Source organism: Talaromyces proteolyticus, assembly GCF_021365285.1.
Source record: "Talaromyces proteolyticus strain PMI_201 chromosome Unknown BGW36scaffold_9, whole genome shotgun sequence".
NCBI lineage: Eukaryota > Fungi > Ascomycota > Eurotiomycetes > Eurotiales > Trichocomaceae > Talaromyces > Talaromyces proteolyticus.
Window position 1 is genome coordinate 2,044,295 of NW_025764285.1, and position 12,977 is coordinate 2,057,271.

Sequence of the window (12,977 nt, forward strand, 5' to 3'; positions counted from 1 at the left end):
GTTAGAGTGGAATCTTAGGAGTAGCTTATTACTTGCACCATCATCTAGTGACCTACTAACCCAGGTTCACTTATCAGTAGCTGGAGAAGGGCATTGAAAATGACTGGGAGGATCGGCAGCAGTGGATTCTCAACGCCAATCTCAGCCGTGTTTATTCCCTGGCCAGAACTCTAATTGTCTAAACAGACAAAGAATTTCGCCAGGAGATCGACTCATTAATTGGCTTTCAAGCAGAACCCATACGAGACAACCCCCTTCAGCCACTATTCATTTGCCGCCAGAGCCATGGAAAAATAGTCCGACTAGGGCCACGGTCCCCCAATGGAAATCACATCTCTTCCACGAGGCAGGCCCAGGTCGCAGCTCGGTGGAGCAGACGAAGTTAGCACCGATGATCTAATAATACATAGCTTTAAGTTCTAACCTATTAATGCCGGCGCTAGGAACCCTAACAATATTGTGACCCACTATTGGGGGACTTGCAAGGTGTTTCATTCATACAAGTACGGTCGTGCCTATATGGACTGACTACGAATAGCAAATGCCAGAAAGTGAAACCATAAAAGGAAATATATGTATTACTCAGAAGTGGGGAAGTCGGGCTTGCTTGGGGTAAGAAACGCGCCGCAGACTGTGAGAGCTTAGGTGTTGAAATAGACGGAACTCAAGCGTCAAAGCGTGTCCGCATTTGCACGGTCAAGTCAGGGAGCTCCCAGAACGCATAGCATTTGGTCTCGCGCTGCCAGTCCTTCACCTGACCCACATATGTAGCGTCGAATTCTAAGAAGAAGGCAGCCAATGTCAGCTGCAGCATCTGCTGGGCAAAGTATTTGGCAATGCAAGATCGGCTGCCAATGAGAAATGGCTGGACAGCGTCTCTCTTAGCCTTGAATAATCCTTCGGTCCATCGCTCTGGACAGAAAGTGTCGGGTTCGCCAAAGTAGTCCGGGTTACGGTGCAAGGCATAAAGGGTGGTACAAATCTCGACCTGAGAATGGTGAGATAGGAAGATTGTGAAATCAGAAGGGAAACCTACCCCAGGTGGAATAAAGACGCCATCTACAACCATACCCTCCTGAGAAACTCGTGGTGAACCTATAGGAACAGGTGAGTGTACCCTCAAGGACTCTGTGATGACCGCGTTTAAATAAGGAAGACCCGCCGCCAAATCGCATGAGATATCTCCCGCACATGAGAACGTAGATTGGAGTTCCGCCACTAACTTGGAATGCACACTGGGGTTGGTGAGAACAAAGTATATCGTTGCGCATAGTGCGTTTTGTGTTGTATGAAATCCCGCTAGCATAATCGCCGAAAAGTTTTCGGCGATTTCCGATTCTGGCAATTCGCTACCAAGTTCAGCTCGCTCGAGCACTTCCACCATTATATCTCGCCGGGTATGGACGGTCTTCAGCTGTCTATCGATCCATCTGTTATCGAGAGTGTAGGAAACTGAGTCAGGGCACATACTCGTAAATCAGCCGCATCCGTGCTTCTTCATTGCGCAGTCGTACACCCTTAGCAAGGAAACGACGTAACATCCACTTCAGCAGAGTTGGAACACCAGATCCTTGAAACTGGTTCCGAATAGTTGCCCAGTAGAAAATACGTGGTAGTTGTTCAGTCCAGAAGTAGGGTCGCCCTCGATCAAGGCACCCTAAAGACTTGCCTAACAGAACCTCGGCCACTGTGTCGACAGAATGACAGTATAAGAGATTGTTCAAGGACAAGGTGTCACCACTCGTCCTTAGTTTCTCCTTGTATACTCCATGCAACTTCAAAATACAGTCCCTAATAACACCCTCATGTGATTTTAAGCATCCAGGGCTAAACGATGGACTGAACAATTTCCTGACAGGTGTATGGTATGCTGGTTCAGTAGCAGTGAAAATATTCCTTCTTGAAATTCCTTTATAGAAGTCGGTTTTGAGAAATGCGCCCGAGCCGTATATGTTCCGAAAAGCTTTCACTGTATTCGTTGTCACTTGGCCTGGCGCGAATCGCACGATATCGCCGTAAGATTTGTGCAATGCATGGAAACTAGAGGCACTCCGACCAGAGATGAAGGCATACTTTGTGTCAATCTGCAAAAGGTCAATCACTGTTTCTTCCATTCAAAGAAGTCAAACAGGGCATACTCCAGCGAAGAATCGACCAATTAGGGGCCCTGGGACGTTCTCAATCACTGGCCCCTTAGACCTCAACAACATAAACAGGAGAAATACAATGGGAGTCTATTCAGGTAAAGCTCTTAGTAACGGAGATAGCTTGGCTTTTGGGGCATAAATCAGAGAAACATTACCAAGATAACGATCAAGAAAGGGGAAATGGCCGAAGCCGCCAGTGTCAACATTCTACCTTGTGTCGCCATGGCTGCAGGGTTGAAATGTCGTACATACGAATCAACGGCTACAAGTGATTAACTAGTTTCCCAATGACCACAGTAATGCATATATATATGTGCGACTCTCTTTGGCGCTCTAGAATTTCCTAGTCCATTCATAGTCGGCGAAATTATCTTGCCCCCTTCGAATGAACCAATAATACAACAAAACCCTTAGTCTTTTTGCCCCTATAAGCACAGGGAAGCGTTATTAATACCAGCCTCGGAAAATCTGCATGTGTCCGTAAGATTGAGTCTTCCCGTCTCCATATGGCATATGACGATCAGCCACGGCCCTCGGACCACGCAAATAGCGACGATCCTTCATATAAATTGGTTAATACCAATGTGTAGCCAGAATAAGAGCCAAAATTACTAGCCCTCTCAAGGAGGGGGACCACTTTTTGGCGTACTGGTTTTTGGGCCAACAGTTATGAGCTCAGGAGGTTTAACCAACCAGCAACTTCCACTGAGAACACATAACCTGGTTCAAACGAGCAATACTAAAAAATGTCGATGCAATATATGTGTAAAGTGACAAAAATCCATGGTAAAGGCCGAGGCGGGCCAAAGAAACCAAGGCAATTGGCCAAGAAACCAGCTTAGCCGAAAAAACGGAGACAATGACCGAAGAAATGGATTAGACCGAATACAGAGACGAAAAATGCAGATTATATATGCCGGAGCCCTATATTATCTGGGGAGGTGTGTCAACCAGAATAAGAGCCAAAATTACTAGCCCTCCCAAGGAGGGGAACCCCTTTTTGGTGTAGTGGTTTTCGGCCAACAATGTAATTTTAGCCTCCCGTGGCGTCGTATGGAGAGCCTAAGGGGTGCATTGAGTTTAATTTTTAAAACCATAGTGCATGTGGATCACAAGATAGCTAATACCCTAAGGCATACAACACCTGGCTCACTCCGCATTCCTTTTCATTCCTAGTTGAACTTTTTTGTTCATGACATATATGGGCTTCGCCCTCTTTTACACTTATCACAGATTCCGGCCAGCTGTCCGTCTTCCAACTATTTTGTTTGTCAACATCTATATATATGAAACAGACTCAAACAAAGGAATCATAGTTTCGTCATGACGGGGGCTAACACTCGAGTATTGTTCCTAGCGAACAGTGAACATGGTCAGACCAACATCATTTTAGCCCTTTCTCATGAGCTCCTTCTGCGTGGTGATATTGATGTACACATTGGGTCCTTTCCTGCCCTCAAGAAAAGGGTGGACAAGCTCCTTCATGACAACGCTGGATTGTATGATTCACGTTACTCCTCACGCATTCATTTTCATCCAGTGCACGGACCATCCAACACTGATGTCTTCATCCGCACCGGGAAAAGAGGAGCATTTCATCCTCCTGGGTACGAGGGCTCAATCCTGGGCTTCAAGTCCTTAATTGAAGATATCTGGGGCTGGAATGAAGAGGAATACGTTGATGTCTATCGGAGCTGTCTCGATATTATTGAGGAGGCCAATCCTTCCGTGATCGTAGTGGATTTTTTCTTTCTCCAGGGGCGCGATGCGGCGTACAATGCTGGTCATACAGCTATTTTGATGAATACTACAGCCCTCAGCCATATAGTGCTAGGACTACAGAAGAACGCTGCCTGGGCCTGGAAATATCCATTGTAAGTGCGCAAACCCTCGTCATCTTGCCTGTCTTCCACTTTGGACTGCTTGTGCTAATACTAACCTAATCGCGTCAGACCAGGTACTGGCTTTCCATACCCTCTTCCTTGGCATCTTATTCCTTGGAATACTATGGCGGTCTTGAAAACAGCGAAAATATACCATGGCAGCGGGCGACGCCGTGAAATCCGCGAATGGAGAATTCGAAACAAGATTCAAGGTCGGTTCCCTTTTGCAGACGCCTGGCGGCCGGACCGAGTCCACTTATCTCCAGCTCTAAGAGAGCTCGACTGGCCATTCGACGTACCAGACAATGTTATACCCTGTGGTCCTATATTACTACCTTGTGCATCCGTGGAAAAGCAAGACCCGGAATTGAATGACTGGTTTAAGAAAGCACCGACTATTCTGGTTAATCTTGGAACGCTTTACGCGCCTGACCCAAAGGTGGCTGAAAAAATCTCCACTGGACTTAAACTTTTCCTTGACTCGTGGAGTGACAAAGCAATACAAATTCTATGGAAACTCCCCAAACATCCTAATGATGTCGACGACGTGTATACGAGCTCTACTGAGTCGCTAAGCGAGGAAATAAAGACAGATCGCGTGAGAATAAGACCGTGGTTTGAGGTCGAGCCCATGGCTATGCTTGAGACAGGACGAATCGTTCTTTCCGTTCATCATGGTGGCGCCAATTCGTGGTATGAGGCAATACAGTAGGTGCATTTCTTTTAAAACAGTATGGAACATGGCTAAAAGCAGATAGAACTGGGGTTCCCCATATTGTGCTACCTGCATGGCAGGATTGCTATGAAAACGCGGCCAGGGCGGAATGGCTAGGTATAGGCGTCTATGGAAACAAAACTGCCGCTCCTAATGTCGAATCGAAAGAACTCGCTAAATCAATTAGAAAGGTAATGAGCAATCGACCCTCGTATGTCAAAAAGGCTGCAAGGCTGGCAGAGCTCTGTCAGAAGAAAGAAGGTCGCATCATTGGCGCGGAAAAAATAGTCGACTTGGCAAAGAACCCTGAGAAAATAAGACTAGAGGTACCAGGTGTCACTGTTGACGATCTAAATGGTAATTTCCAGAAAATCAGGAATAGATCAGGGCAAATACTCGAAACTCCAATGAAACAGATCAAAATGGAAGGGAAAACGGCCTCAAGACCGCTTCTAGATCAGATTACTGAAACCTTCATTGTGACCCTGTCTAGCAACTCGTGGTTTCTCCTTCCGTTATTCGGTTACTCATTACTTCTAATTCCTCGTGTGCGAGTCTTTGCTTTTGTTTATATCCTTTACATCAAATTCTTCGCCAAAGCCCACCAAAGTGGATCAACGTGGTTTCGAAATGACCGCTTTCGTAAATCATGGGTTTGGAAGCGCTTTGCAATGTACTTTCCATTAACTCTATATCGTTCCGCCCCTCTTTCTCCCCAGCGCAAATATATCTTTGGATATCATCCACACGGCGTTGCGTTCCGCGGAGCAGCTGGCTCCTTAGCAGCCGACGGTGCAGGCTTCTCTGAACTGTTCCCTGGTATCACAAATACTTTACTTATGAAGGATGACGCATTTCGAGTTCCGCTTCTACGAGAGTATCTGTTGATGGTGGGATTGAGCGGTGTATCGCGTCAGTCATGCATCAAGCGACTCTCAACGGGAGGGCATGATGGTCGAGGCATGGGTCAGGCAATTACTATTACCATTGGCGGTAGCAGAGAATACGATATTTCACGACCAGGAACAATGGAAGTAGTCGTCAAGATACGCAAGGGCTTCGTTCGCGTTGCCGTGGAGACTGGAGCAGACCTCGTGCCTGTCATTGCGTTTGGTGAAAATGAACTATTTGACCGGGTGAATGTCAATGGTTCAACGGTCAACAAAATTGTAACGCGTGTATGGGAGTGGTTCGTTCAACACAAAGTGTCATTTTCCACTGGGCGCTTCAATATCTTCTGCCCGTATCGCAAACCCTTGCACGTCGTGGTAGGAAATCCAATTCCAGTGAAGCAACAACGACGAGACCCCGATGAAAAATACATAGATCAGCTACATACTCAATATGTGGAAGGGCTGACCAAACTTTGGGCTGACTGGAAAGAGATGTTTGAGCCTAGCAATTCCGTGAAGTTCGAAATTGTTCAATAGACCCGAGTATTGTTTGCATGTAGTGATCAACGATTTCAATACAAGTGCAATGAGATTTATGGCCGTTTATAAAGTTAATACCACTCATGTAACGTAGAAGTGTGATATAACTGAATTTATAAAAGTTTAGTAACGGCTCGAGATCTAGACGTACAATTGTATTATGCAAGCACTTTCCTAGGTATAAAATCCAACATAAACGCAGTTTTTTCGTGTGTGATAGCCCTCATACAAACTAGAATGATGTCCCCGATTCTCTTTATTTGGGATGAGTTGAATTTTAGTTCGGGAAGGCCTATTCCAGATCTTTTAGGGAAACGAAGGTGGAACGGAAACATTGAAGCCTTGATCTGTTCTTCCGGCCGGAATGTATATCCATGCCCTGGAATCACAGCGAATTTATTGTTTAATCCATCCTTTCATTCCTCTCAACCAGCCAGAGATTATTTGACAGGTCAATATTTTTCTTGACTTGCCGGATACCGCTAAAGGTACAACATAATAAAGCTGATTTCCGCGAAGAAATATATGACTTACCTTCTAATATTGCTTTCTTCTTGCTCTAGAGGTTTTATTCAAAAACGGTGAGACATCATCTGTGCCGAATGGTGGGAAAGCAGTTCCAACTCATGTGATCAAAACACCCGTATAAACAAATTGCCATGTGTGGTTTATATGTAAACAATAATAGTCCATCGAATACATGTATGATGCATAGTGTATAAAACAAGCTCCAAACACTACCCCAGTAGAAACGTTACACATATCACAGCGATAAAGTAACGAGGGGTGGGCGATGGGTGATTTTTAGGTTGTTTTTAGAATAATGGTCAAGTGCGTGTTCTAGCGACATTTTGTTGAGCAGAGGGCTCCACGATTATAAGCAAACTGATACACGACCTAGCGGAAAAAATTAAAACGGCCTGGTTGGCTGCTGAAAATGCCAAGTTTGTGTAATTTTCATTTTAGGTTAGTTTTATTTGGCTTATTAATTTTCCGGTTCTGTTTATTCTGCGCTAATCATATAGATTTTGTCTCATAAAAATCGGCCCTGACATAAACCCTGCTTAGGAAGCATTTAGGAGCTTCCGTCCAAACAAAGGCCGATTATGTAATTTGAACATTGGGCTTGAAAATTCGCTCCCCGTCCTGTTTGGCGTTTCTGCGCCACACGTATAAGCTTGTAAACTGCGACGGCATTTTCTCGGACATTGCGTTGCATGAGCTTGCATCAAATTGCATGTTTCACAATGAATCGGTGCGCCTCTCGCCGCCCAGGCAAACTTGCCGATGCGCCTATCGAGCGACCGGTGATTGAGAAAGGGTATACCTTATTCATGTTATGTGTTCAAATACTTGCTTAGTTCAAGAATGCAGGCAATTAATTGTTATTATTATTGTTGTTGTTGTTTCTTGCTGAAAATAACGTCACTAACTTAGTTCTAAGTCAACGACGTCACAGTCGTTCTGGAACAGGCTTCCGCATGCATCCGTCTGAAGGTGGCATGACGCACCGACAACGGATAGTCTCTTGGGTTTCGCATTGCACGACGCAACCGTCTAGTTTCTGAAAGATAAAAGAATATTGAAAATGTGACTCTTGCACCTGACTTTCCTACATCAATTTGAGATTGATGTATAAACCTTACACAGTATTTATACCCCAGACGCTGACGCGCTTCACGTACCTGTGCCTCTCATCCTAGATTTATCCACTTCGCGATTAAGCTAGACTTGAGTTTGGAAGAGGTTTCTTTATTTCCTATCATCAGCTTATATTAGTTGGTCAACCATGGCGCCTAGTGATAGTCCTGAGGCCAAGAGCATCTCCGCCTACGGCGTAGCTCGGTCGACTATCAAGCCAGAAAAGCTACTTGATCAGGATGAAATTCGCAAGATAGACGCTTATTTCCAGGCAAGTTTATACTTGTGCCTCGGCATGCTCTATTTGCGTGACAATCCCTTGCTCAAGGAGCCACTCAAAAAAGAGCATATCAAAGCTAGAGTTCTGGGGCACTGGGGGTCTGATGCAGGCCAATCTTTCACGTGGATTCACCTGAACCGCGTGATAATCAAGTATGGCCTCGAAATTCTTTATATATCAGGTCCTGGGCATGGAGCCCCTGGAATTCTGTCACAGTCATATCTTGAGGGAGTATATACAGAAGTGTACCCAGATAAGACCCAGGATGAGGATGGAATGCGGAGATTTTTCAAACAATTCTCGTTTCCCGGAGGAATCGGTAGCCACGCTACTCCAGAGACACCCGGGAGCATTCATGAAGGTGGCGAGCTGGGATATTCAATTTCTCATGCTTTTGGATCCGTCTTTGACCGTCCAGACCTCATAACTATTGCTGTTGTGGGCGATGGCGAGGCCGAGACAGGGCCATTAGCTACAAGCTGGCATAGTACGAAGTTTCTGAATCCCATAACAGATGGCGCTGTTCTTCCGGTATTGCATTTAAATGGGTACAAGATTAACAACCCAACTATCCTAGCTCGGATTAGCCATGAAGAACTGGCATCTTTGTTCAAAGGATATGGCTGGACACCGTATTTTGTGGAAGGTAGCGATCGTCATAGCATGCACCAAGCAATGGCTGCAACCGTTGAGCACTGTATTTTGCAGATCAGGAAATTCCAGAAGCAAGCACGAGAATCTCAAACCCCATTCCGGCCTCTCTGGCCGATGATTGTCCTGAGAACCCTCAAAGGATGGACTGCCCCGCATGATCTTGATGGCAAAAAACTTGAAGGCTTCTGGAGGGCACATCAGGTGCCTATACCAGATGTCGCTGTCAATCCCAACCATTTGAAAATACTAGAATCGTGGATGCGAAGTTACAACCCAGAGAAACTTTTTGATGAGAGTGGTGAGCTGAATTCTGAGCTCAAGGCGCTGGCACCAATTGGCAATGCACGTATCAGTGCAAACCCGGTCGGGAATGGCGGTATTCTACGCAAACCACTGAATCTGCCTGACTTCCGCAAATATATGCTTCCAGATATTGAGGCTGGAATCTCAGTCGCTGGCAGCATGACTAATATGGCAAAGTTTTTGCGAGATGTGATTTCAGCGAACATGACTAATTTTCGGCTTTTTGGGCCCGATGAGACAGAGTCTAACAAACTCGGTGAAGTCTACAAGGCAACCCAGAAAGTGTGGCTTGGTCAGTATTTTGAGGAGGATAAAGACGGAGGAAATTTGGCTACATCGGGACGTGTTATGGAAATGCTCAGCGAACACACGGTCGAGGGGTGGCTGGAAGGATACATTCTCTCCGGACGTCATGGGTTGCTGAATAGTTACGAACCTTTCATTCATATTATTGATTCTATGGTGAACCAACATTGCAAATGGCTTGAAAAATGTCTCGAAATTGAGTGGCGCGCTAAAGTGGCGTCCCTCAATATTTTACTTACTGCGACCGTTTGGAGACAAGATCACAATGGCTTTACTCATCAAGATCCCGGATTTTTGGATGTTATCGCAAACAAAAGTCCCGAGGTCGTCCGCATCTACCTACCGCCTGATGGTAACTGTCTCTTGTCCGTTATGGACCATTGCCTTCGAAGTATGAACTACGTCAATGTCATAGTAGCCGACAAACAGGAGCATATTCAATTCCTTGGCCCACAAGATGCCATCGAACACTGTGCTAAGGGTGTGGGCATCTGGGACTGGGCAAGCAATGACCAGGGCAAGGAACCGGACGTGGTATTGGCTGGATGCGGTGACGTGGCCACAAATGAAGCTCTAGCAGCGACCGCCCTTCTTCGAGAATACTTGCCGAATTTGAAGATCCGATTTGTTAACGTGGTAGATTTATTCAGACTTATATCTGGAACCGAGCATCCTCACGGAATGTCCGATAAAGAGTGGGGTGCCATTTTTACTGTGGACAAACCCATCATCTTCAACTTCCATTCGTATCCTTGGCTCGTACACCGCCTTACCTACAAACGACCTGGTCAATACAATCTGCACGTGAGAGGCTACAAAGAGAAAGGGAACATTGATACGCCGTTCGAGCTGGCTGTTCGGAACCAAACTGACAGATATAGCCTTGCAATCGAAGCTATCGATCGCATCGAATCTCTGGGAAATACTGCCTCCGCAGTTCGAGAAAGGTTCATTAAGCTCCAATTATCAGCTATTTCTGTAGCATATGACAAGGGAATCGACCCAGAACACATTCGAAATTGGCGATGGGCTTTTCCGAGCAAAAGCTAGACCTTTCTTTTCTTCTTTCTTTTCTAATATAGTCTCAGCTTTTTATAGTTCAAATGGCAAATATAACCCGGGGAATCATTTCAGACGAATTATTACGTTACAAAAAGAGTGCCTGGAGGTTTCACAAACCTGCTACCAATCGACACGGGCAGCCTCGCTGTGTGAAACCTTTTATTCCGTTGGACGTGGACATCATATACAAGCCGTAATTTAGTTTGTAGATCAACTGCTCCTACATGCTAATGATAGGTGTTGCAACAAATATTGACCAGACAGTGTCGTGACTCGCCTAGACTTCGGCGAAAAGTCCGTTTCCCGATTTCTGTGGGGCTGGCTAATGCACGCAGCCCATTTCTCTGCATTGGGCACTAGGCAAAATGCCGTCGATTGTTTTAATTGCTACCACAAGAAACACCGAGAATAATTTAATCGGTATCCGGGCATTTGCCCGATGCACCTTATAATTAAAACGATCATCAGTAATGCGCAGTTCCTGGTCGCAGGTGATGAGGATGCTAAACCGCGGGTTGTATTTGTACTGCCACTGGTTACACATATTTCTATATCAACTATGGCGCAGACAAAGGCCAAATTAGCTTCGACCGAACAACCCGCTGGACTTGACCAACCCGTGCAACACAGCAATCATGATAAAATAATTCAGAGACCCTCTTTGTCTCTACCTGCATGGCGCAAAAACTTAATTCTCTTCTCCGTCAGTTGGATGACCCTCGTAATAACATATTCAAGCACCGCGTTGCTTCCAGCACTTCCCGAGATCAGCAATGAACTATCAACCACGCAGGAGTCTATCGCCATTACTAATGCAGGCGTTTTCCTTGCCATGGGCTTTTCATCCTTTATCTGGATCCCCGTCGGTCACTTAATCGGGCGGCAACGAGCGTACAATCTTGCCATCTTCATTCTGTGTGGTTGTTCATGCGGAGCAGCTGTTGCAACGAAAATGGCAATTTTCACAACTATGCGTGTGTTAGCTGGCTTGACCGGGACTTATTTTATGGTGGCTGGGCAGACAATGTTAGCTGATATCTTTGAGCCCGTCAGTTTCCTATAACATTATGAGCTTTTCGATTCTAACAAGCAAAAGGTTGTGCGAGGTAGAGCAGTCGGGTTTTTCATGGTCGGATCAGTCAGTGGTCCAGCATTCGGTATGGTTTTAAATAGGAAAAGAAACCTTAAAAATGAAAGTTAATTTGATGATAGCACCATGTATCGGTGGAATTCTCGTCACTTTCACTCATTGGCGCTACATATTCTGGGTGCAAGTTGGGATGGGTGCCATTGGACTCGTGACATCATTGCTCTTCATTCCCAATTTGGACAAGATGAATAGCTCTTCTGCATCTGGACCGGAAAACAGGTTGAAACAAAAGGAATCAATCAATTGTCAATTCAATCCTTTTCGAGTATTCGTGCTCTTGGTTTATCCAAATGTCTTTCTTGCTGTAAGAAAAGTTCCCTCTGGTCCCAAGAAAATCCAAAGCTAACGAGGTAGGACTTGACTTGCGGTCTGTTAGCTTGGTTTCAGTACGGCCTGTTGACCTCAGCTCGCAGCATTTTCAACCCTCGCTTTCACTTGACCACAGCTCTCGTTAGTGGATTGTTTTATATTGCACCAGGCACCGGCTTTTTGGTCGGAAGCGTTGCCGGAGGGAGACTCTCTGACCGTACTGTCAAAAGGTACATCAAACGTCGCGATGGGCTGCGACTTCCGCAGGACCGACTAAACAGTGGGCTGTTCATGATCTTAGGCGTCTTACCTTTGTCGACGCTCATATATGCATGGACATTGCAGAAAGAAATCGGTGGTATGGCAGTTCCAATCATCAGTGCATTTTTTGCAGGGCTTGGCTTGATGGGGATATTCAATAGTTTGAACACATACACAGCAGGTAGGTACAACTGTATCTGCAGATTCCAAAATAGTGCCTGGTGAAAGGAAAGGGGTAGAAGCATCGATCTAATGTTATACAGAGGTGCTCCCAGCAGAAAAGACCGAAGTCATTAGCAGCAAATACCTAGTGCAGTATCTCTTTGGTGCAGGTACGACTGGTACTATTGTACCTCTCATAAACGCAATTGGGGTCGGTTGGACGTTCACTATATGTATGTATTCCTAGAAGTTTGTGTTCATACTTGATAAAGATACAATTAATAACTATTCATCGACGCAGCAATGATTATGTGCATGTTTGGTGGTATTCTTACTCTTCTCATAAGTCGGAAAGGTATAGACATGCAAGAATGGGCGGTTCGTAAATTAGGAAAGGATTGATGCGCTTGGTATAGTTTAGTATTTGCATGGGAGGGTGTTAACTCTTATTGATGACTGCAAGTGCCAAGCACTGTTTGAAATAAGCGGATCTAGAGTTGGGGCGCTATGAAGCATTCAATTCATTGTAAATATATTATCAACATTTGATGGATGTACCTGAATACTGACCAAACGGATACGGGACAGAGCCATTTTATTCATAAGATTGCTGCTAAATGCACATGTATATGTGCCAGCTGGTTGACCAGTCATGCATAATCAGAAACAGA

At 45.3% G+C, this 12,977-nt stretch overlaps 4 protein-coding genes across 4 annotated transcripts; 3 read left to right on the forward strand and 1 right to left on the reverse strand.

Moving 5' to 3' along the window:
* Positions 1 to 530: 530 nt before the first annotated feature.
* BGW36DRAFT_324746 (benzoate 4-monooxygenase cytochrome P450) lies at positions 531 to 2,400 on the reverse strand. Its single transcript, XM_046212708.1, has 5 exons — positions 2,303 to 2,400; positions 2,139 to 2,234; positions 1,471 to 2,084; positions 1,037 to 1,418; positions 531 to 988 (listed from the first exon to the last, which is right to left on the reverse strand). Exons 1-5 carry the CDS (start codon positions 2,369 to 2,371, stop codon positions 665 to 667), a joined length of 1,485 nt encoding a protein of 494 aa, XP_046069962.1. The 5' UTR covers positions 2,372 to 2,400; the 3' UTR covers positions 531 to 664.
* Positions 2,401 to 3,470: 1,070 nt separating this feature from the next.
* BGW36DRAFT_300505 (diacylglycerol acyltransferase family) lies at positions 3,471 to 6,175 on the forward strand (the record flags this gene model as incomplete). The annotated part of the gene is made up of 3 exons (XM_046211635.1): positions 3,471 to 4,021; positions 4,100 to 4,738; positions 4,789 to 6,175. The coding sequence occupies 3 exons, from the start codon at positions 3,471 to 3,473 to the stop codon at positions 6,173 to 6,175; spliced, it is 2,577 nt and encodes an 858-aa protein (XP_046069963.1).
* A 1,792-nt stretch (positions 6,176 to 7,967) lies between these two features.
* Positions 7,968 to 10,412, forward strand: BGW36DRAFT_430305 (putative phosphoketolase; the record flags this gene model as incomplete). The annotated part of the gene is made up of 1 exon (XM_046220828.1): positions 7,968 to 10,412. One exon carries the CDS (start codon positions 7,968 to 7,970, stop codon positions 10,410 to 10,412), a length of 2,445 nt encoding a protein of 814 aa, XP_046069964.1.
* Positions 10,413 to 10,983: 571 nt separating this feature from the next.
* BGW36DRAFT_399393 (major facilitator superfamily domain-containing protein) lies at positions 10,984 to 12,708 on the forward strand (the record flags this gene model as incomplete). Its single annotated transcript, XM_046218514.1, has 7 exons — positions 10,984 to 11,043; positions 11,077 to 11,472; positions 11,521 to 11,581; positions 11,637 to 11,878; positions 11,929 to 12,325; positions 12,408 to 12,539; positions 12,608 to 12,708. 7 exons carry the CDS (start codon positions 10,984 to 10,986, stop codon positions 12,706 to 12,708), a joined length of 1,389 nt encoding a protein of 462 aa, XP_046069965.1.
* Positions 12,709 to 12,977: the final 269 nt, after the last annotated feature.

Bases quoted from the DNA above. Each gene is read 5' to 3' on its own strand.
- BGW36DRAFT_324746 (XM_046212708.1), bottom strand. From the start codon at position 2,371: ATGGCGACACAAGGTAGAATGTTGACACTGGCGGCTTCGGCCATTTCC. The intron at 2,235-2,302 runs GTAATGTTTCTC...TTACCTGAATAG, and splicing joins CTTTCTTGATCGTTATCTTG to ACTCCCATTGTATTTCTCCT. The intron at 1,419-1,470 runs GTATGTGCCCTG...ATGGATCGATAG, and splicing joins CGGATGCGGCTGATTTACGA to ACAGCTGAAGACCGTCCATA.